A 20,338-nucleotide genomic window follows, 5' to 3' on the forward strand; every position below is an offset into this window, starting at 1 on the left:
GTTTGTTTTGAAGAGATGTGAATGTGTAGTAAAACTCTGATTTGGAGCAAAATAAAAGAACTCAGGTTCATTTAAAAATCTAGTTCTCGGTTTGGTTTAAGTAAACTCTGTCGCGATTTGAATGCATGTGACGGACTGGTGGTCTCTCCAAAAGCAGGAAGTGAATTAAAATGCAAAACATTCTGGGTAAATATGACCAAAACAAATGTGCTAACCTAGCGCTAGCGGTTGAAATCAAATGGTTGGTGGTTTTGTCCCCAAAGAAAAAAGAGAAATCCAACAACTGCTAAAAGCTAACGCCGCTCATTTTTATTTATATTCACGTTCACCTCGCTGCAGCAAACGAAAGGGGCGGGGACATTTTGTGAAGAAGGAAGTTGCGCTCAGTGTTTTCTTCAAAGGTTTTCATGTTGTTTCCTTCAGTGGTTATTGGTGCAGCGACCCCCACAGGCGAGGAGGGGAACAGGTTTTTCAGTAACTTTGGGTCGTTTTACAACAGTGTGAAAGCGAACAGCTGAAAATGTAATAAATGTTTAGGTGTGAAAAATTCTTAATCTCCAGTTTGATATTTTTATCAAATTGTAGATTAACTCTAGGTCAGCTGAAAGCTCCCACACAGTGTCTGTGGAGAGTCTCCTGGATTTGGATGTAGAGATTCGTTCTGTACCCAGTGGATTGTGTCCTTGGGTAAAACTCTCCACCCTCTTTACCTGCTGGTGGTGGTCAGAGGGTCCGTGTCGCCTTGCTGCCCCACGGCAGCTTTGGTTCCAGGTGATTTACCACCATCAGCGTGTGAATGTGTGTAAATGGATGAGCATGAAGCACTTTGGTGTCTTTGGACTTGATAAACAACTTTACAAATGGAGGATCTTAGTATCTAAAGGTTAATTTTTATTAACTCAAAGAGACAAAGCTTTCAATTAAACACATTTTTTCATCTTGAATCTATATGAAGACAAATGTAAAAAATAGAACAAAATGTGGAAAACAAACATTCCCAATAAAAGTCTGGAGAGTTCAGCTGCAAATATTGTAAATCTGAATTTCATTTATTAATTCTGTGAATCTTATTGTTATATTATAAGTTAAATATATATGCATATATATTTTTATCCACCTCGTCTACCTTTTCTTATTCATAAAGGCAGTACTACAGAGGTCACGTGCAGCTGCTTGGTGTTTGAAAGTTTAGACGTCATCTTATTTGGATTGAAAGGAAGTCGCCTTTTTCAAAATTCACGGTTCTTCTTTTGATTTTCATATGCAAAGTTTGTCTTTGAGGCACAAGTTCGTGGGTCATATCTTTGTCTTAGCAAGATAGTATATTTGGTTTCTCTGATTCAAAACAATTTAACGTAAATAAAGGTTTTTTTTCTTTTTTTTAAATTAAGCCCAAAAAAATGTCTGGTGTATTTTGTATTTAGTCTGCCTCAATCTGTAACTTCAAAATAAAATCATTCTGCCAATTTATTTTCTTTCTTTAATTTAACAGTTTCATTAAAAACTCTTTTAGACCTAAACCAGAATGCAGAACGTATTGATATTATAAGGTGGTCTTACATTATCTTACGCTACACAATCAAATACAAACCAGTAAATAATCCTGGATTTGTTTGCGAAACCAGATTAAGATTAGATAGAAAGAAAATAAAATACATGCTTTGTTTCGTTTACAGTTTGCACATTTTGCAATTACACAAAAACACTAAGCTATTAAACTTCATTTTCTTGCTGAGAAAATCTGAGCTGGTCTAGAAACTCGTCACAGTTGGTACAACTACATTTAAACAGAAGCAAAACAGCCTGACATTACAGTTAAACTCCATTAAAATCAAGACTATTAATCAAATGAGGGATGCTTAAACCGTTCTAGTACCTACTTCTACAAGTGGATAGAGGAAATTCAACTATACAGGTTTAGTGTATCTGTTCAGGCTTCACTTTTAACTGGAAGCTTTATATGATGCTAAAGTGCTAAGCTGTTTTTCCAGGTATCTTGTTTTAAAGGTGACCTCTTCTGCTGCCTTGAACAGACATAAAAACAGGTTTGTTACATTTTATCTGCATAAAATCATTATAACTTAATATTTCTGGATGGTAAGTCAACAATAAAACGCTGGTCTTTTCCGCTGAACAATACTCAGCGGTAAAACCAGCTGCCCAAACATGGCGGAACTCTGCTTGGGTTGCTAGGTGACGGGCTGGGGTTGCTAGGTAACGGCACAGTACCTGACTGTGACTCTGCAAGGTTTTGAAACTCATTTTTCAGACACCAAAAAACTTTAACTTACTGCCTAAAAACAGCTGGGTACTTTTTCTTTTTCCAAATTCAATTCAGTTTAAAAATACTATATTGATCCCCAAAACAGTTTTTTGAAGTATTTCATCTGTTTTTACAAGCAGCTGAAACCCAAATGTGAGTATAAAGACGTACAGAAAGTGAATTTTTTGTAATAGGTCCCAGTTAAAGCCCAAGATACCATTACTTTCTATTACAATTATTTGCAATCTGATTTGAGCAAAAGGTAAAAACACAAGGTCTGTAAATCAGCAGATGTAATTAATTTGCAGCATTCAGTTTTCTTTGTTTTTCTTGGAGACAATCTTCCATTGCACTTTGAAATCAGTCCATCCCTGGTTTGTCAGCAAGGCACCAAGCTGAGGAAGGGTACATTTTGTTACGTTCCTTTAATTATATTGAGACAAGTAAAAGGGAACGTGGTCACTTTACCTGCTGGAGGACCTGGGCGTTGACGGCCGGGTCGGTCAGATCCACGTCGCTTGTCATCGTCATTTTCACAGTGGTGCTCGTTTTTACCACTGAGCAGAAAAAAAGAATCTGTGTCACAACCACAAGACAAAACTATGATGGAGTATTACGGCCTTTGTAGAAAAAAGGAGTAAATTTGAGAAAAGTGAGTTAATTTGTAAATCTAAAAAGTAAAAACTTTGCTTGAAACAAAAAACCTAGAAAATTCATAACAAAATTTGAGTTTTTCTCCAGCAATTTTTTGACTTTTCAAACTCTGGAATTATGAAAATGTAAGTTTTTCCAGCAAAGTTTAGACTTCTTAATCTCAGAAATGTCCAAGTTTCATTAAAATTTCTGAGGTTAATCTCAAAATCTCAGAGTGAAGTACTCAATCAGAATTTTCAAACTTTTTTCTCTGACATTTCTGAGTTTAATCTCTAAATTTCTGAGTTTTGTTCCAATAATTTTTTCAACTTTTCCATCTCATAAATTTCTAACATTTTTCTTGGACATTTCTGAGAGTAGACTTAAATTTTTAGATTTTTTTTTTTCCAGCAATTTTTTGACTTTTCAAACTGAAATTTCCAAGATTTTTCTACAACATTTCTAATGTCTGAGTTTTGCTCTAGCAAATGTTCAACTTTTCAAATTCCAAAATTTACACATTATTTTTTCTATAAATTTTCTGACATTCAAACTTTCTGAATTTTCTTCAAGGAAATGTTTGACTTTTATACCTCACAAATGCTTGTTTTTCTCTAGACATTTTCAGAGGTTGATCTCAAAATGTGTCCCTACCACAACGTTGTTTAAAAACAGGGTTTTTTTGTCATATCATCTTATTTAAGAATCACCTTGTTCACAAATGAAGACTTTGACAGAATCACATTTTTCATCGCCAAACAGATGTGCTGTATTCTCGCAGACACAGTGCTGAATACCCCCGTTGTCTGGTTCTGAAGGGCCCCATCGGCGGAAGAGGCTGGGACTCTTGTCAGACCAACTCCACGGCACTCGGTACAGTCCGATCCAAACAGTGAATCCAGCTGGAATTAACTGTTTGACTTCAGAGTTTTCTGCCTTGTTCTCAATCATTGCCAAGTCGGTGTGATGCGATCTGCAGTAGCTTTGAGCAGAACTCCATGTTGCCAAAGTTGAGATAAACACATATTGTTTCACATTGTTCTCTGTAAATGCATAAAAACAAAAGCATGTTTTATTTCAAAAGAAACAAACTAGGACAGAATATTAGTGCCACAGTAAAAAATAAATAAATAAAATTATGAGAGAAGTGGAGGAGTTCAAGTATCTCGGGATCTTGTTCACGAATGGGGGAAGAAGGGAGCGGGAGATCGACAGGCGGATTGGCGCAACGTCTGCTGTCAAGCGGGCGCTGTACCGGTCCGTCATGATGACGAGAGAGCTGAGCCAAAAAGCAAAGCTCTCGATTTACCTGTCGATCTACGTTCCCACCCTCATCTATGGTCATGAGCTTTGGGTCATGACCGAAAGAACGAGATCGCAGATACAAGCGGCTGAAATGGGTTTTCTCCTTAGGGTGGCTGGGCTCTCCCTTAGAGATAGGGTGAGAAGCTCAGTCATCCAGGAGGGACTCAGAGTAGAGCCACTGCTCCTTCACATCGAGAGGGGCCAGTTAAGGTGGCTCTGGCATCTGGTCAGGATGCCTCCTGGACGCCTCCCTGGTGAGGTGTTCTGGCCACGTCCCACCGGGAGGAGGAAGACCCAGGACACGCTGGAGGCACTATGTCTCTCGGCTGGCCTGGGAACGCCTTGGGATTCCTCCAGAGGAGCTGGAAGAAGTGGCTGGGGAGAGGGAAGTCTGAGCCTCTCTTCTGAAACTGCTACCCCTGCGACCCGACCCCGGATAAGCGGAAGATGATGGATGGATGGAAATTACGAGGATAGAGCCCAAATAATGTTGGAATAAAGTCATAATAACAAGCAAATAAATATTGCGAGAATAAGAGTAATTCTAGAATAAAGTCAATATTTTGAGAATAAAGTCACAGTCTCATATTTATTTATTTTTTTGCGTGTCCTGTACTCTGTTGTAATAAACACAAAAGTTTGTCAAATTTAAGTTAACTTTGTTTTTTATACTAAAATGTATAAACTCTACATTTTTACTCACCGTTGTAACAAATAAATTTGAGTCCACTCTCACAGTTACCATCATACCAGTACCCATCTTTGGCCATAAGCGTGCACGTGTCCCCTGGATATAAGAAGTTTGGATCAGGAGTGCCCCACGGCTGGTAACCAGTTTTACTGGTTTCTCCGGTTGCAGACCATCTCCAGGAGTTGGGCTCGTTGCCCATTGCAGTTTTCCAGGCATTCGGATCGTCCCAGAGTCCGATCCATGCCCAGGAATAGGAAATATTAGGTTCCAGCCTGTTTATGTCGTCCATGCTCTCAAACGTGGCCAGGTCGGTGTAATGCTCCCTGCAGAACTGCTGAGCTTCAGGCCAGGTCATCAACTGGTTAACATAGTAGTACTTTCGTAGAGGGACCTGCAAGCAGGAGCCGAGGCAAAAACCTGAATATTGAAAAAAAGAAATGGTTGGAGGTAATGATTAATGAATTAGGTTTATAGCTGATTTTGTGCTTAATGTAGGAAATTGTTACAGGAGTAATGATCACATATCCAAAATGTGGTAGCTAGCTAGCAATAGCTGCGTTACCAAATGTGCGCAAAACGTTTTAAATATTCCACCCCCACAAAAAATTTAGCAGTTGTAGTGGTTAGCGCCAGTGACAACATCCGGTTGTTGATCATGTGACTCGTGTGATAGGAAAAAGGTGTTTCCATTGCACTTTTGTGAAATAAATCAAAACCTACCTCGGGCTAGAGCTAAAACGAGTTTTTTTTTCGAAATTGGAGAATTTTCATGACGCAAATTTATTTGACCTTTTCCACGTGACGTCACGCTCTCCTGAACGCTGCGCGCTCCGCCATGATGGATGTCAAAACAACTAGTGAGACCGCTAGCTCCTGTACAGCGTGTCAAAAAACAGAATTTGTTGCCTAATATCGCTTTTATTTTGTTGACTGTAAAAATTGTCACAGGGTGCTGGGCTGTCGGCAAACGGATAGCAGCAGCTGTCAATCATTATGACTGCAGAAGGAGGAAGAAAGTGATCAGTATTTAAGCTAGTTATTTCCAGATTTTGTAAATACTGGCATCTATAAATCCCAAATATGCTACTTCCACAGACAAATTAGCGTGACTTGAACAAGTAAAAGCCAAGACTATACTGGCAAAAACGCTTGTATACTCCTGCCCTCACTTCCCATCATGGCGCCTCAACGTAATTAGGTGATGTAGTTGCAAAAGGCCAATAACATGAGAGACAATGTGTGAAAAAATCAAGCTGCTATGTCTCCACCATGTGGCCCTACTGCCTTCTACTGAAATACACACTCTGGTTAGAAACAACCAATCAGAACCAGGAGAATGGTCTTTGTGCTGTCAATCAAGCTCATGAATGTTCCGGTATGTACAAGCTAAAGTTTGCCATTTTGCTGCAATTCTGCTAATGGTGGAGAAACCATTATCTGCTATCATCAGTGGCCATGCTAACTAGTGAATTAATGGCAGGCTCTGCTGTGGGGGAGGAACAGTGGCATATTGCAGCATGTACACAAGCATGATGGTCAATGCTAAGACATGCCCCCAGCTCAATAAAAAAAATTACTTGTGATGTTGTGAAATAAATTTAAATATTTTACTTTGCTAATTAGTAATTACATTTTATGAACAGATGCTTATTTAACTTCTCCGTCATCAGATTTCTCATCTGATCTGATCCAAATAGTAAATTCATCGCTCTCATCAGGCGTTTTCCCCCAGGCTTTGAAAACGGCAGTAATCAAACCACTGATAAAAAAGAACAGTCTAGACAAATCACTACTGCAGAATTACAGGCCGACCTCTGACCTCCCATTCATCAGCAAAGTTATTGAAAAAGTTTTGTGCAAACAGTTAAATAGCTTCCTAACGATAACCAACCGCTTTGACTCCTTCCAGTCTGGTTTCCGGTCTCACCACAGCACAGAAACTGCCCTGGTAAAAGTGTTCAATGACATCCATATAAATACGGACTGTGGGAGAACCACAGTGCTGGTTCTGTTGGACCTCAGTGCAGCTTTTGACACTGTTGACCACGACATATTACTGAATGGACTGGAGAGTTGGGTCGGACTCTCCGGTCCAGTGCTTAACTGGTTTGAAGCTTGCATAAAAAGCAGGGATTTCTTTGTTTCAATTGGAAACTTCTCATCAAAGAGGTCAGAGGTCACATGTGGGGTGCCCCAAGGTTCAATCCTAGGACCCCTCTTATTCAATATCTATATGCTCCCACTGGCTCAGGTTATAACAGGAAATAATATCAGCTACCATAACTATGCAGATGACACACAGCTCTACATTACGATGTCACCAGGAGACTCAGAACCCATCCAATCACTGAACAGATGCTTAGAACAGATAAATGTGTGGATGTGCCAAAACTTCCTCCAGCTGAACAAAAACAAAACTGAAGTTATTATTTTTGGACCTAAAGAGGAACGATCTAGAGTCAGTGCACAGCTTCAGTTATTACAACTAAAAACCAGCGATCAGGCCAGAAACCTGGGAGTAGTGATGGACTCTGACCTGAACCTTCAGAGCCACGTAAAGACAGTCACAAAGACGGCCTTCTATAACCTGAAGAACATTTCCAGGATTAAAGGACTAATGTCTCAGCCAGATCTAGAGAAACTCATCCATGCGTTTATCTTCAGTCGTATTGATTATTGTAACTTCACAGGTCTGTCCAACAAATCAATCAAACAGCTGCAGCTGATCCAGAATGCTGCTGCTCGTGTTCTCACTAAAACCAGGAAGATAGAGCACATAACACCAGTTTTAAAGTCTCTCCACTGGCTCCCTGTAGCTCAAAGAATAGACTTTAAAATATTGTTGTTAGTTTATAAATCACTGAATGGTTTAGCACCACAATACATTAAAGATCTGCTGCTGTTGTATCAACCTTCCAGACCTCTCAGGTCTTCTGGTTCTGGTTCTGCTCTGCATCCCCAGAACCAGAACCAAATGAGGAGAAGCGGCATTTAGCATCTATGCACCACAAATCTGGAACAACCTTCCACAAAACTGTAAAACAGTTGAAACACTGACTTCTTTTAAATCTCAACTAAAAACCCACTTGTTTAGAGTTTTATTTGAAACGTAATCAATTGCAAATTTATTGACGAAACCTGATTTAATATTATGTTTTTATTGTTGATTCTATGTTGCATTGTGTTTTTGTGTCTGATTTGATGTAAAGCACTTTGAAATGGCTTGCTGCTGAAATGTGCTATACAAATAAAATTTGATTGATTGATTGATTGATTGATTGATTGATTGATTGATTGATTGATTGATTGATTGATTGATTGATTGATTGATTGATTGATTGATTGATTGATTGATTGATTGATCTATAGCTGTTTTTTAGGCTCTTACCAAAGAGGAGTGCCGTTCCAACCTTGTGTCTGTTCATTGTAGAAGTTTCTGCAAAAGTAAACAATTATAAAACATCTAGAAAATATAAATATACTCCTGCATAAAATGGAAAGAAATTTTTTGATGTACTCATTAGAGAGTAAATTAAAAATTACAAGCAAAATATAAGTTTTCTGTCTAATTTACATTTATTAGATTTTTTTTTAATTTTATTTATTTTTGTAACTTTTTAATTAGATTTACACAATTCAAATCAGAGCATTACCAGAGCCAGGTGATTAGACAAAAAGCAAAACAAATTTCCCTCTTTTTTGGAGTTAATTTAAATTTTTAGATATAAATAAATTAAATTTACAAGATAATTGGTCTCTGCAAAATATGCTTAAAATAATAATTTCTCAATTATTGGTAAATTAATGGAATATGTTGTTATGAATGCTGATAAAACAAAACTTATCAAAAATAATCAAAACTTCAAGTTATTAGTAGCTGCTAAAATGTAAAAGCAATACTCACGAGGTTGACAGCTTGGTGCTCAAAGGTTGATGTCTCAGCTTTTGAAGACGGGAAGATGAGAAATGTGCAGTTTGTCACAAAATTTACATATGCAAATATTGACATTTAGATATAGATTATTTAAATGACACAATTGTACAAGTTAGTACATTCAAGAAGTTAGTTAAAAGACAATACTTTGTCTTTTACAAGGAATTTTTTAAACTCCAAAAGCTGAAAATGTTAAACTTTTGAAATGCAGAAATTTTCTGAGATTAATCTCCAAATTTCTGAGTTATTTGGTTTAAATTTGGGTTTTTTCTATCTACAATGGCCCTAACACACTGTCATACTTTGAGTCCTGATATGCAGGTTGGAAGTTTTATTTCATATAGAAACATTTGTCATTTTAGTGCCAAGCTCAAGTTTTTTAATGAGAAAACAAGCTATGTGCCATAGAAACCTACATAAACGACATCCATGCATTAAATATTTAAGATTAAAGACTTAGCTTGTGTGAATGGGAAGATTTTTAACATCAGCAAAGTTTTAATTGGCATCAAGTTAGCAAAATTAACTCTGAATATGAAAAGTAGCACAAACAAATAAGAAAGGTGTGAATCGCAGATTGAATTTTTTACGTCTAAATGTCGAGTATAAAAAATGCTAAACTTTTTGTCGTTTGTCACGTTTGCTGGTTGTTTCATTAGAACCCAAGTCTGAATCCATTATTTTAAAGCTTTATATTGAACCTTGTTTACTTTATTTACTTTCAACTTGTTGGTGTCTGAAAACATAATCTCCTATTCAAACCAGCTGAATTTGCATTTTTAGGAAGTGAGTTAGCTGCTCCATTTGCTTGTGTTTGAATCCAGATCACTGCAGAAACTTCTAAACACCACATTGAAACGTCACGGTAAAGTCAAAAATTAAATGGACCTCACGTTGGATTCCTGCTGCTTATTTTTATATGTTATTGGGATTTTAATATCTACCCTGTGGTGCATAACAGTCACTACAGTGGACAGCTGTTTAGAAGTCATTGTTTCCTAAATGCAGTGGTTTCTATGCAAATCAGTCCTTAGGATGCTCTCTACTGCTCCCCTCCACTGAGGTTAATTCAGTGGCAAGTTGTTGTAACTACAAGTTAATGTCATCGGAGTCCAAGATGGCCTGCAGACAGACACACTCAATGACCTGGAATATCCTCTCAATCCTTCTATTCTCTGAGGATCCTAGAGGTAAAAAAATATATGCTGACATGCAGGAGTATCTAGGTAACAATATTATTAACTTAGTTTGGAAAATTTTATTTCACGTAAGTAGGAAATTGCGATTAACCATGTGTCCAACACAGTGGACATCATGCATTGCTGACTATATTTTTAACGAGTCATGTAGTTGATTTATCTTTCATTATAACTGTTTGGCTTGCAATTAAATTAATTTTGAGTATATCTATGTTAGTTTTAAAAATATAATTTTTACGCAGATCATTTGTAGTTTGTGTAAGCAAAATTATAAGTTTCTCATACTTTTAGACCACAAGTGCAGCAAAGAATAAGAAACACTATAGAATAGTTGAGTAGTGATGAGGAGTGGCTGCCAGAGAACACTAGAAATATTGGAGATACGGATGATGAAGGAGATGATGAGGGCCAGGATGATGAAGGACAGGATGCAGAGGGAGGTCAGCAAGATGAGGGAGCTGAGGAAAATGTCCACATGGTACCTGCTCAGAGAAATGTTCACAAGGTCTGTCTGCACTCAACCCCGCAAATATGTCTGGAAAGTCCAAGACAATAACTTTGATGGAGACTTGCCACCTTTTCTAGGAGAATGGAGAGTAAATGTTGATGGAAGAGAACCAGTTGATTTCTTTAGGTATTTGTTTCCCTGAGAGATCATTGATGGGATAGTGCATAACACCAACATGTATGCCCTGCAGAAAGGGAAAGAAAATCTGGCAGTGACAAGCAAAGAAATGTAAATTTTTCTAGGGATCAACATGGTCATGGGGTACATTCGGTATCCTAGGACAGGGATGTACTGGTCAAGTGAGGAAGCCCTTCGTCTTGGAATAATTGCAGATGCTATGTCTGTAAACAGATATGAGCAAATTCTGAGTTATCTGCACTTTGTGGATAACTATACCCACCAGCCAGCAAACACAGACAGGCTCTTCAAAATAGCACCAGTGCTAAGTACACTTCAGAAAACATTCCTGATGGCAGCAAAACCTGAAGAATACCAATCAATTGATGAGCAAATCATTCCCTTCAAAGGCCAACTGTCAATCAAGCAATACATACCCAAAAAGCCCCACCCCTGGGGCGTGAAAGTGTGGGTCAAGGGAGGGTCCTCAGGATACATGTACAAATTTGAAATATACCAGGGCTCAGCAATTAGGGGTCAGAGCAGTGGTTTGGGAATGGCTGGAGATGTAGTGATGCGCCTTTGTGAGGACATAAAGCATAAAAACCACAAGGTGTTTTTTGACAACTTCTTCTGCAGGATTCCACTCCTGGAGGCCTTGAAAGACCTTGGCATCTATGGCACAGGTACATGCAGAACAAACAGAGTGAAAGGAGCAAGTCAGAAACTTAAAAGTGAAAAACAACTGAAAAAAGAAGGCAGAGGAGTCTGCCCTGTTGTCAGCACAAACAGTAACATCACTGTCACACGTTGGCTTGACACCTCAGTCATCCACATGGCATCGACCTGTGCAGGTCAGTCCCCTGAAGACACGGCCCAAAGATGGCTGAAGAAAGAACAAGCCAAGATCAGTGTCCAAAGGCCGTACTCTGCAGCCCTTTATAACCAACACCTGGGTGGGGTGGATCTCGGTGACCAGTGTGTGGGAATGTATCCCCAGACGTAGAAACAAGCGGTGCTACATCAGAGTGTTCTTTAATTTTTTTGGATGTGACTGTTGTAAACGCCTGGTGACTCCATCCGATTGCTTGGACATTTAGCTCCACCTGCTGGTGAACAAAACTCACTGCAGCAAGACAAAAAAATAAGACACTGAACGAAACAATTTTTTCCACACATTTTTATTCATACTATATTATATATTTATAGTCTATGTTCATAAGATATTTATATACATATATATTTCACATATATGTTTTTGTATAACTATTTACAGATGGCAGTGTCGCCAGTAGCTGATATTTCAACATAGTGAATGAGGAAAAACTGGTTAAAGTTCAGTGCTATGCTGAAAAACAGTTTGATAAAAAAAAAAAAGAATCAGAAAGTGGGAAAATGGCAAAACATTTATATGATGCAGCACACTTCATCTTCTGCTCCAAAACCTGTGCAAATGTAGTGTTTTTGCTTTTCCTGCATAAATGACCAGGCTGTGCCCACGTGTACACGTAAACAATATTAAATAAGACAAAACAGAAAAGATGCGACACTATGTACACGGAAACAATGAACTGATGCTGATCGACATGACGGGAAAGATCCAGATTAATATTTAGAATTAAGTACAGCCATGCATTTAGCAGTGAGCACACATTCGGCGATGAATTTGCTGCAGCGATTCACCACACAGAATAAAGTATTGGACCCGACAAACGTGTAAGATACAGTATATAATGTATCCCACATTCACCCGATCAGAAATACACTTTGGAATTAATGGCTTTTGGAGGAAACGGATGTAAAAAAAAAAAAAATCTGCATTGCATTATTTTACCTTTTAAAAATAAAAAAATACATCCAACTAAAAACCTCCAACACACACGTGCATTTGTGTGTCTGTGTGCAACGTGCAAATCTCTTCCATAAATACAGTAAACTTTATGTTCTCTCTTCAGACCCCCACAGTAAAAAAACGACTTCATCCATTCTAGACAAACGCAGCTGAGTTGGTCGGGGGTCAGGGGTCAGGTCCAGGTGGAGGTCAACAAATCGTCCGCCCTTATAGGAAGCCTTCATGGATGCACTTTGAACGACAGCAGTTCCTCAGAGTGCATGTTGTTGAGCGAACGCAGCTCGGGAAGCTTTAGCAGGAGCTTGGTGAAGGTGGTGGCGGACTCGTCGCTGTGGTTCTGCATCACCAGGTTCCTCAGCGCCCAGATCAGTTTGTCCTGCAGGGCCTCCACAGAGTTCAGGTCCTGGATCCCCGATCGATCTGAACCACAAATAAAGAGGAGATGTTAAAACTACTGAACTCAGAAGGAAACGTTTTGATTCGAATGTGCAGAAAATACAGATGCAATTCGATTAATGAGTTCATCTGAAGTTGATGTTGATTGATTTAAAAAAAAAAACAGTTTTCTTTTGTGTCAATATGGCCGACTGTCTTTCCATAACATAGCTAGATTTTTCACATGCTGATTTAAAAATATAATCGTAAGGTTATTTTGTCAGCTGTAATTAGGTCTGTCACAATAACAAAATTGTCCCAGAAGTTATTTCTATAAATGATAATATTGTTGTTTTGAGACCATTTTCAAATAATGTAATGGTAATAACATAATAATGGATCAATAAACTTTAATGAACATTTACTGCTGGAACTGGAAGGCATTTTAAATATCCAAAATAAATAAACAAAACGACAAATAAAATGAATTATGAAGTCTCTGGAAACAAATCTGTTCTTCAAAAATGAGCTAGTTGAGAAGAAAACAAAAAATATATAAATTATTAATCTATCATTCCATTAATGAATTAGTTTTTTTGCAACTGTATTGACTGAATAAACAGACATTTGTGGTTTTGCCCCCATTAGACATACTTATACTTCTTAGGTTGCTGAATAGAAAAATGAAAGATGAAAAGAATAAAACTTAATTCCCCATAAATAGAGATATTCATATGTGTGTGGCTAAGGGAAAGTAAAAACTTCGCTCCCTGAAGAGCATTAACTCACAACTCCGTTATTATTGCCGCCGTCATGTTTAAATGCTCCGTCATGCAGTTCGGCTGAATGAGCAATTATAATTAGAAAATAAGGTGATAATTTAAGGAGCTTGACGAGTGTTTGTATTTCAAAACAGAACCGCATAAATTGCATTCCACACCGGACACTGTTTCAGCCGTTTCCCTCCGCCATATTTAATTCCTGCATCAACCGGCTCGGTTAAAGATGACCAGCGGCGCCCTCTGCTGGATGGCAGCCAAACTACAATACTAAAAGCAGCCGTTATAATCCATCGAGTGGAGCTAATTTCCGTCTACTAAACCATTAATCGACCAGAAATCGCATCCCTAGCAGAAAACAGTGATGAATGTTGGGATCTTACCGGCTGAGACGAGCACCACAGCGGTGAAGAGGCTCATTTCGTCCTCATTTAGCCGCAGAGCCGCTAGCTTCTCGCTGAACTCGCACATTGAGTTGAGCAGCTCGCCGGCGCCCAGTGACCTCAGCGTGTCGAGGCTGTAGCGTTTGCCGCTCAGAAAGGTGACCGTCCGTTCGGCCATGTTGAACAGGGAAGCGAAGCGGACCATCAGCACCTGGATATCAGGAGCAAACATTTTAAATGATCAGATCTCCTCTTTTCCTCAGCTTTCCGAGCTTAGCCGCAAAATCTATTTCAGTTATGGGCATGAATCTCAAAATATTTAACCCAGATGGTTTCATAGATTTTATTTCATGGAAATACAATTTGACATATATAAAATGGAACAAAATAACAAACCTTCTCAATCACAGGAACAATTTACAGTTTATAGTGGCAAAGTTGGGTAATATATTATTAATATTAAATAAATATATAAATATTATATTAAGCTCAGAAGAGCTGATTTTATTTTATTTTTAGAGGTATATATTCCTTATAATAGATACACATATTATGTTGGCAGTTTTCTTTTTATGCATGTATTTGTATTATAGTGTTCTTTTAGTGAATCTGAACTGGGTGAAGCTAACACAATGTCACTTGAGTAGTTTTGATTAAAACATATTTACAGACAAAGGTGTTTTTATCTTAAAAGCAAAATATTTTTTACAGTTTTAGCTCAATTATTACTGTTCTCAATATGTTGCGTTTTAAGCAAATAGCATTTTTTCATCTGTATGCTCCAGTTATTTCAGTAATTGATTAATACAAATCATGATCAATCGTTTCAGCTGTAATCGGCATTATGACATTTTGAATATGTTTGTAAAATTTGCTTCATTGGGGATTAATAAAGATGTACAAAACCTCTCTGAGAGGAAACATGACCCGAGCACACAGCCCTGTGGAACCTCCAACTTCAGAATGAGCAGAAACATTGAGCCCGGTTCGCTTCTCACCTCAAATGTTCCAGCCTTCAGCAGGCTCACTTGGTCGTGCTCGGAGAGGTCACGGAAACCCGGGATCCTCTTGGCGAACTCCACGACCTCCCTCACAGCAGGAGTGAAGCTCAGGGAAAACTCCTCCCAGATCTCCTGGCTCGGCTTGTTGGGGTCTACGTACGGAGAGGTGTTCATCGGGCAAACCTTTCGAGAGCAAAGAACAGAGAGCGTGAAGCAAATGTTTCCAAGTTTATGAGTTTGTGTGTATTCATTGAGGGATTACTCACCAGGTATGCTCGACTTTTCATGCAGCTGTTTGGTCCGTTGTAGCTAAAGGCATTCTGGGTGCAACGTTCTTCCTGCCTGTGGTTTTCCTCGGATGGATTGCATTCAAGCTGCTGCTGGTATGCCGCTCTCTCCTCCCTGTAGGCAGAGTTGGAGTACGGACAGCGCTGGTATCCTCCCACAGCCGGATTATCGTTCCAGCAGCTGGAGGTGTCCTGCTGCTCCTCCATGCGGCCGCCGCAATCCGTACCGGACGGCGGCGAGGCGCTGCCCTGCGACGATGACCTCTGCTGGGGAAACGTGAAGGCGTCTTGGTGCTGCCCGTTCATCGTTACGGCACCCTCATCCTCGCTGCTGTCTGACCCGCAGGAAGATGCGGAGCTGGAGTTGGTGTCCATGGAAACCACAGACTCCGAGTCCTGGGGGTATCGCGGGGAAGACGGGTTGGAACACGATGGAGAGTCGGAAGTAGAAGAGGAGGCGGAGGAAGAAGAGGATGATGAAGAGGAGCTGGCGTCGCTGCTGATTGCCTCTATGGGCAGCGGCGGGCTTTGGTCGTCGTGCAGCATGTCGTTCTTGCTCATCATGTTGTTCATGGCGTTCTGCATCTCCAGCAGCATCCTCTGCTTCTCTCTTTTAGGGATGCGCCCAAATCTAACAGCTGGGAGTAAAAACATACAAAAATGGATCAGTTTGAGGACACAAAACTAGTTCTAGTGATAAACTGGTGCCTGATTTCTGGTTCTTTCTTAGCTTCAACTCTGACCTGAGTCAGAGAGACTAGCAACCAACCAGAGCTTTAATAACTGGTTCTGGTTCGTTTGTCGAGAGAGTCCGGTTTGTTGGTGAAAGCGTAGTCAAACTCTGATGGGGACCAAAAAAGCAAACTCTTTTCTGCCTATAAACCTCGGTCTCAGTTTGAGTGAAGTGAACTCTGGTGTGGTTTGAATGCGTATGTGAACGCCAAGCGCATGAAAGCGAACCGCACCAGCTGAATGTAACAAATGTTGCCATTTTGTTCCCCAACCAAACCAAGCCTCCTACTGGAACCATTTTGGTGGAAAGAATACAGCTAAATGAAGAAAACCTTCCAGATGCTAACCATCTTTGGACATGCCGACAGCCAAGCACTTCTTGAAGCGGCACTGTTGACAGCGGTTTCTGTTGATCCGCATGATGGTGCAGTTCTCCATCTTCAGACACTTCTTATACTGGATGTTCTGCTGAATGCTTCGCCTGAAGAAGCCCTGAACGACCAGACCAGCATCAACAGAGTGAGCGTGTGAAGCGACAGCTTCACATTAAAGAGTTAATTCAAGGATTAATTAACTATAAAGAATTAATTTGCTGCCTACTTTGCAGCCTTCGCAGGCGTGGACGCCGTAGTGGAAACCCGACGCCACGTCGCCGCAGACCTTGCACAGCAGCACCATGCCGTTGATTTCTGCAAACACAAAAATGAAGGTTTCATAAACCTTTCCCACAGTAAAGTTCAATCACTTGTCAAGCATTTTTAAGATAAGTTTTCAAACTTTTCCAGCTCCACACATTGGAGATAAAAATGATACAAATGAACAAAAGAATAAAGTTTCAGTTCACTGAAATAATTCATTACTGTTTATAATCATGTCTGATGATTCCATATTCTACAGCAGGAACAAAGTCAACTAAAATATAAACACACTTTATGTTTTGAAACGTTTATCACCCTATTCATCTGATAAAACACTAGTCTAACAAAAAAATCCCCCAATTTAAATAACACAGTTTAACATGTAAAACATAAGATGATCAAACGTTATTGTGCCATTGGGAATAATAAATATTATACTGAAAGAATTCAAACAAATTATAAATTATCTTCCTGCTCAAATTAAATACTTAAACACACTACAAAAAAATAAATACATAAAAATCCCGTCATGTTTTCTGGCATTTAACAAATAGAAATAAATTTGATAATTCTACCTGCCCGGAAACAAAGAAAGTTTAGTCTGATTTAACTTTAGACACAGACAAAAGTATCTAGTTTCAACAATAAATAACTCCTTACCAGTTTTGGCTTTTGAATCAAATGTTAAATTCTACTTTATTACAAAACCATGCGGATTGAAGGTGAAGCACTATTAAGGACTTTATAGGAAAATTAAGCACCTTCCAAACCTTGAATTCTTCATTTTCAAGGATTTCATGCACCAGTTAGAACCCTGAAAATGACTGGCGTGTGCAACATGTTCCCTAGAAGCAAAGTGTTTTTAATCTTACTCGTTATGCTGCTTTTTGCAGACGCAGAGGAGCGGCCGGTCTTCTCCGCACCAGCACCGCGTTTTGCCGGTGGAGCGATGTCCACCACCATGCCGACGGCCCGGCTCGGCAACAAGGGCCGGGAAGCAGGCGGGGACGTCGACATGGGGCTGCTGCTCACACGGGACTCTGGTGAAGAGCCCATACTGGATGAGATGTAAGCTATCACTCCTCCTGTAGAAGAAAAAAGAAGAATCAGAGCATGCACTTTGACCAAAAACCACCTAACAGGTTTATATTTAACCACAATGTTTTCTAACTTGGGGTAATAATAAACAAACTGTTCATAGAAAGTAGCTCCGTCTGTTACACACACACAGACAAGGTGGCGTGTATTTGGACATGTGTGTTGCTGTTTGCTGGTTGGTTTGCGTTTGACCTGCTTTATCACCTCCCTTGCTGGTTGGATAACATGGTTACATAACATGGCCGGGTCTCTGTGCTACGGGAGCGTGCTCCGCCAGACGAGGTCACTGAAGCACCAGGGCAACACTCGTGGAAACCAAATGTTGCACTGGGAAACATGCTCCCCAGTTACGTAACGCTGTGTTTGGGTGGGTTTCAGCAGCACTCCTCTTCTGGACAACTGTAGGCCATTTTAAAAAGTTTGTTTCACTTTGGAAAACGGAATGTTTCACTTGATTTTGACTTTCAAAGTGTAAGAAAACAAGGTTTTGGCACTTCAATGGACAGAATGAGCCACTGGGTCAAAAATAGATCATAATGTACTTAAAATCAAACTAAGTTGGAAATCTCTCATTAACACCAACTTTAAAATCCAATTTGGCTGACATGTGCATAAAACATTGCACATGTCAGCCAAACCGTCGTTGCTGGTTTGTATGGCGATATGAAATCAACTGATCGAGAATAACTGGTTTTCTGGTATGCAATAAGAAACTGGTTAAGCCAAATGAAAAACTGGAATAAATAGAGCAAGATACGTTTTAAAAAACTGGGGAAAAAATTAAGCAAAGCCAGTAGTTTGATCTAAATGATTGTAGGTATAACTATTCTCTCAGCTTAATAAAAAGTGTTTCCCTCCAACTCTACTGTGATGTGAATAAATACTAAACTCATACATTTTAAATAAATGAACAGTTCTGAACTGAATCAGTGTTTTCACTTACAAGAAACTGAATCATAAAGTTTTTACAGGAAAACTACCGTGAACGATGATTTTCTTCTCTTAGAAAAACACTGGCGAAGTTTCTTTTTAGAGGCCACGGCAGACTGATTATCTAACCTCAACCATGAATGTTCTCTGTCACGGCCCACCCACACGTGGGCCTGTCATGAATTTCGGCAGAAGCACAATGCAGGGGGAGAAAAAACACGTAGAAAAAATCTGGGTCAGCCGCGTGTTTGTTGCTCTGCTGTCTCACGTGTCCAGCGCTGCAGAGGAGCGCGAATGCATTATGCAATGGTGTACGTCACGTAGCGCGTTCCAGCCAATGGGAGCAGGAATTCACCGCGGAGTGGAACGCCCCCCGGCCAATCAGAGCCCGGCTTTTAAAGAGCATGTACACACGGACACATGGCTCGGCTACGCTGGCCATGTGAGCGGGACCGGGGAAGTGGAACACTGTTGTTGTGTCAAATGGAAATACAGCAGCGCCGCTCTGAGACTCCTAACCCCGATTTAAAAACACCAACAAAGGCAGAAAAACACGCTTAGATCGCCACTCTAAACACAGCGTCAAACAATAAAACTTATATTTAGAATATTTCTTGAGTCTTAATAGTAAACAAACTGTTCAGTGAACAGTTCAAACACTTTTAAAAGACTCAAAGAAGTTATTTCCCCACTGGTCAAAGACGCCTAAAAGTATGTTAAACTATTTAATATTGAATTAACATGATGTTACAACATTGCAGCAAGTCTGCACAGTGCACGCAAAAAGATCATTTTAACATAATAATGGCATAAAACATAATCTTCTTACCAGGTTTGGCTGTTCCGATGTCCTCTGGCATCACTGCTGGAGGAAATAAACTAAATCCAAACTGTCAGAGGAAAAACACCGAGCTGAGAGACGGATCCTAACCGAACACAGGGCTTCTTTTACTGGGATAAATGTGCACCTCTGAGCCGATGGCTCATGAAAAGAGCGATGCTTCCAAGGTTTTCTACGTCCTGACTGAGAGCCGGTCTCCGTGTGCTGCTGCAGGAAGTCCCCCCTCTTTATGTGTGTGAGACTGCGGGTTAGTGGAGAGAACTAAATGTTCTCAATAGTGGAGCCCCGCCTTCTACGGCCGGCCGCTGGAGTCACTTTAACCCAGTGACACACTTTCTGGACACCTGAGGGGCGGAGCCAAGCTGGTCCACGGCGTAGCACGAGGATGGAAACGTTGTGGTCACGTTGCAGAGCACAACGTGAAGCCCTGACAGGGTGAGGCTGTTGGTTGATAGATATATTTAACTTAATGATGACTCTGGTTGTTCTGCCAAGGATCAGGCATCATACAGTCTACAAATTCTTGTTTTCAAAAGTTTTCATGTAGTAACCTCTCAAGAGTCACTTTATTCTTAATTTTGTAAGTCAACTGACTTCAAATCACAAGCTGATTGTGCTTGTAAACTGTCAGTGCTGCAAAAAGTGGGTATGCACTATGTGTGAGACATAGGGGCGCCGTGCTAGAGGGGGCGCCAAACAAGGGTGGAATTAAAATTTATTTCTAGTCAGCGTTTTCTGTATTTTGCAACAAAGTATTGCAGCCATACAAAGA

The 20,338-nt window shown here is 39.8% G+C and overlaps 2 protein-coding genes across 2 annotated transcripts; both read right to left on the reverse strand.

The window, feature by feature from the left end:
- Positions 1-858: 858 nt before the first annotated feature.
- LOC122831132 (putative C-type lectin domain family 20 member A) lies at positions 859-6,071 on the reverse strand. The gene is made up of 5 exons (XM_044117082.1): positions 6,062-6,071; positions 4,905-5,309; positions 3,607-3,939; positions 2,732-2,820; positions 859-2,658 (listed from the first exon to the last, which is right to left on the reverse strand). Exons 1-5 carry the CDS (start codon positions 6,069-6,071, stop codon positions 2,575-2,577), a joined length of 921 nt encoding a protein of 306 aa, XP_043973017.1. The 3' UTR covers positions 859-2,574.
- Positions 6,072-11,973: 5,902 nt separating this feature from the next.
- nr1d2a (nuclear receptor subfamily 1, group D, member 2a) lies at positions 11,974-19,884 on the reverse strand. The gene is made up of 8 exons (XM_044117347.1): positions 19,555-19,884; positions 17,570-17,782; positions 16,660-16,748; positions 16,407-16,551; positions 15,307-15,965; positions 15,038-15,223; positions 14,040-14,250; positions 11,974-12,922 (listed from the first exon to the last, which is right to left on the reverse strand). The coding sequence occupies exons 1-8, from the start codon at positions 19,583-19,585 to the stop codon at positions 12,723-12,725; spliced, it is 1,734 nt and encodes a 577-aa protein (XP_043973282.1). The 5' UTR covers positions 19,586-19,884; the 3' UTR covers positions 11,974-12,722.
- Positions 19,885-20,338: the final 454 nt, after the last annotated feature.

The sequence above is a fragment of the Gambusia affinis genome, linkage group LG05 (assembly GCF_019740435.1).
Source record: "Gambusia affinis linkage group LG05, SWU_Gaff_1.0, whole genome shotgun sequence".
NCBI lineage: Eukaryota > Metazoa > Chordata > Actinopteri > Cyprinodontiformes > Poeciliidae > Gambusia > Gambusia affinis.